At 46.1% G+C, this 1,892-nt stretch overlaps 1 protein-coding gene across 1 annotated transcript; it reads right to left on the bottom strand.

The window, feature by feature from the left end:
* Positions 1-685: 685 nt before the first annotated feature.
* LACBIDRAFT_313483 (uncharacterized protein) lies at positions 686-1,325 on the bottom strand (the record flags this gene model as incomplete). Its single annotated transcript, XM_001877625.1, has 4 exons — positions 686-835; positions 889-1,091; positions 1,144-1,225; positions 1,278-1,325. 4 exons carry the CDS (start codon positions 1,323-1,325, stop codon positions 686-688), a joined length of 483 nt encoding a protein of 160 aa, XP_001877660.1.
* Positions 1,326-1,892: the final 567 nt, after the last annotated feature.

Here is a 1,892-nt window from a genome sequence, read left to right on the forward strand (position 1 = left end):
CATCAATAATTGTTCCAAGAAGCCCCCTTGAATCTCCGTGTGTGATTTTTACCTCATCGCCTATCCGAAGGATCCTGGCTGACATTCTCGCCATCGTGTGCTGTTGGACGTTGAGAGGAATGTCCGAGCAGGTGTTGAAAAGTTCCAATTCACTCAATGTTGGTACTACATCTTCTGCCGTGTACCAATCCGTGTCGACTTCTGAGAAATAGGCATATCCGTCGGCATCATACAACACTCCGTGGAATAAAAACAGGTTGTTGCGTTGTTGAAAGGCCCGTCGATACTGTTGCTTCGCCAGTGTCGGATTGAAGAGGGCTTGGCGAGGCCGCCCTGGTGCTGAAGCTCTTCTATATAGCTCGCGGTCAGGCTTGTAGGTCGCTGCAAACTCGTCGTCCACCTCATTATTTCTGTCCTCATATGCGATAATCCGGCTTCCTTTGAATTTGGCGGCAGGTGGGTCATAATCAACGCGTGGTACCACAAGGAGGTTGATGAGCAATGTTGAATAAGTAGTAACCTCCTGAACGTAGGCGAGATCTCCTTTGTAGATCCCACGGTGCAGTCGAACCCATGAATGAGGCCGTGGCCAAAAGGTATCCAGAACATTGAAAATCGAGGGGTTGGGATCGGGTATGTGGAAAGTCTTCGAGACCATCACGTTTGGTAGGCCATTACAGACTTGTCAAATCATTTCCTCTGAACCACCTTCAAAAAACACTCTACCAGGTAGAGCCTTCCAACCAAAGACCGCTGGGGGTCGAAACTGTGCAGGAAACCTAGGGTCCATGAGCCGCTGATGGACTCGACAGACTATCCCCTCCTCATACCCAGGCTAAGTAGAAAAGTCCTTATAAATATGAGCTTCAAAGATTGGATTAGCGTTACCTTGACAAGCACCACCCATAAAGACGGTTTTCCGATATCTTGAATGTCTTCTTCCGTAATATGTCGATGAGCCATGACGCACTCGAGAAAGCTTTCCCAAAACACATCGTCATCGGACGGCATCAACGCTTCACGGAGAAGGTTGCGGTGCGCATCTCCTGAGATCGAATCATCGATGTCTTCATCGTCGTCGATAAGATCACCTTGAAAATGATTAGAAGTGTAGTAGCTATCGTTACAACGTATGATACACACCTTCGTTGCCGTTATTCTCATCATCGGTTTCTGCCTCTGATACTTCAGCTTCGAGATCCAAAAATCGAAGAACTTCTGGGTTCTGTTGTGTGATTAGCTTGCTAAGAAATCTCACAAGAATAAGGGGGACTTGCCTCGAGCTTCATACGTTTCGTTGGTCTCTCAGGGTATTCCGCTTCCATGGTTACTAGCACGCACAAATGTTTCTAAAAGCTATATACTCTACAAACTACACGGATGCTGCACGAAGATGGGAAAGAAGCTCGAGATTGTTTGCGCGCTGTTTTGTCTTTCGTTGACTTTAGGGCCAGTTGCTTTCCATCATGTGAGTACCGGTTTTCGCCGAAAAGGACAGCCACGGCGGCATTCTGTACTCATTTCGTCGTGGGCTGAATAAAAGGAGTCGATTGTTATTAGATTAGTTACAATGAGATATGTAGGTGTTGAAGGCTTACCTGTTATCCTTGGTGTGTTTACCCTCATCAATGATACTACATGTAATGAATGGATTATGGGAGGGGGAACTTAACGTGCTTTGTATTTGTGACAACGCATTTGAAGTATATATTGCATACAATAGAAGCATATATAATTGTATGTAAAGTCTATATACGGGAGGTCTTGTGAGGTCTATATACGTCTATATACGAGCGGGGGGGAGCAACGAGTGGGGAGGAAAGGAAAAGAAACACGCAAAACGCTGAAGCGCTATATATCCAGGGCACTTTAGGGCCACTTTTGATTTAGGG

Source organism: Laccaria bicolor, genomic scaffold, assembly GCF_000143565.1.
Source record: "Laccaria bicolor S238N-H82 LACBIscaffold_5 genomic scaffold, whole genome shotgun sequence".
Taxonomy (NCBI): Eukaryota; Fungi; Basidiomycota; class Agaricomycetes; order Agaricales; family Hydnangiaceae; genus Laccaria; species Laccaria bicolor.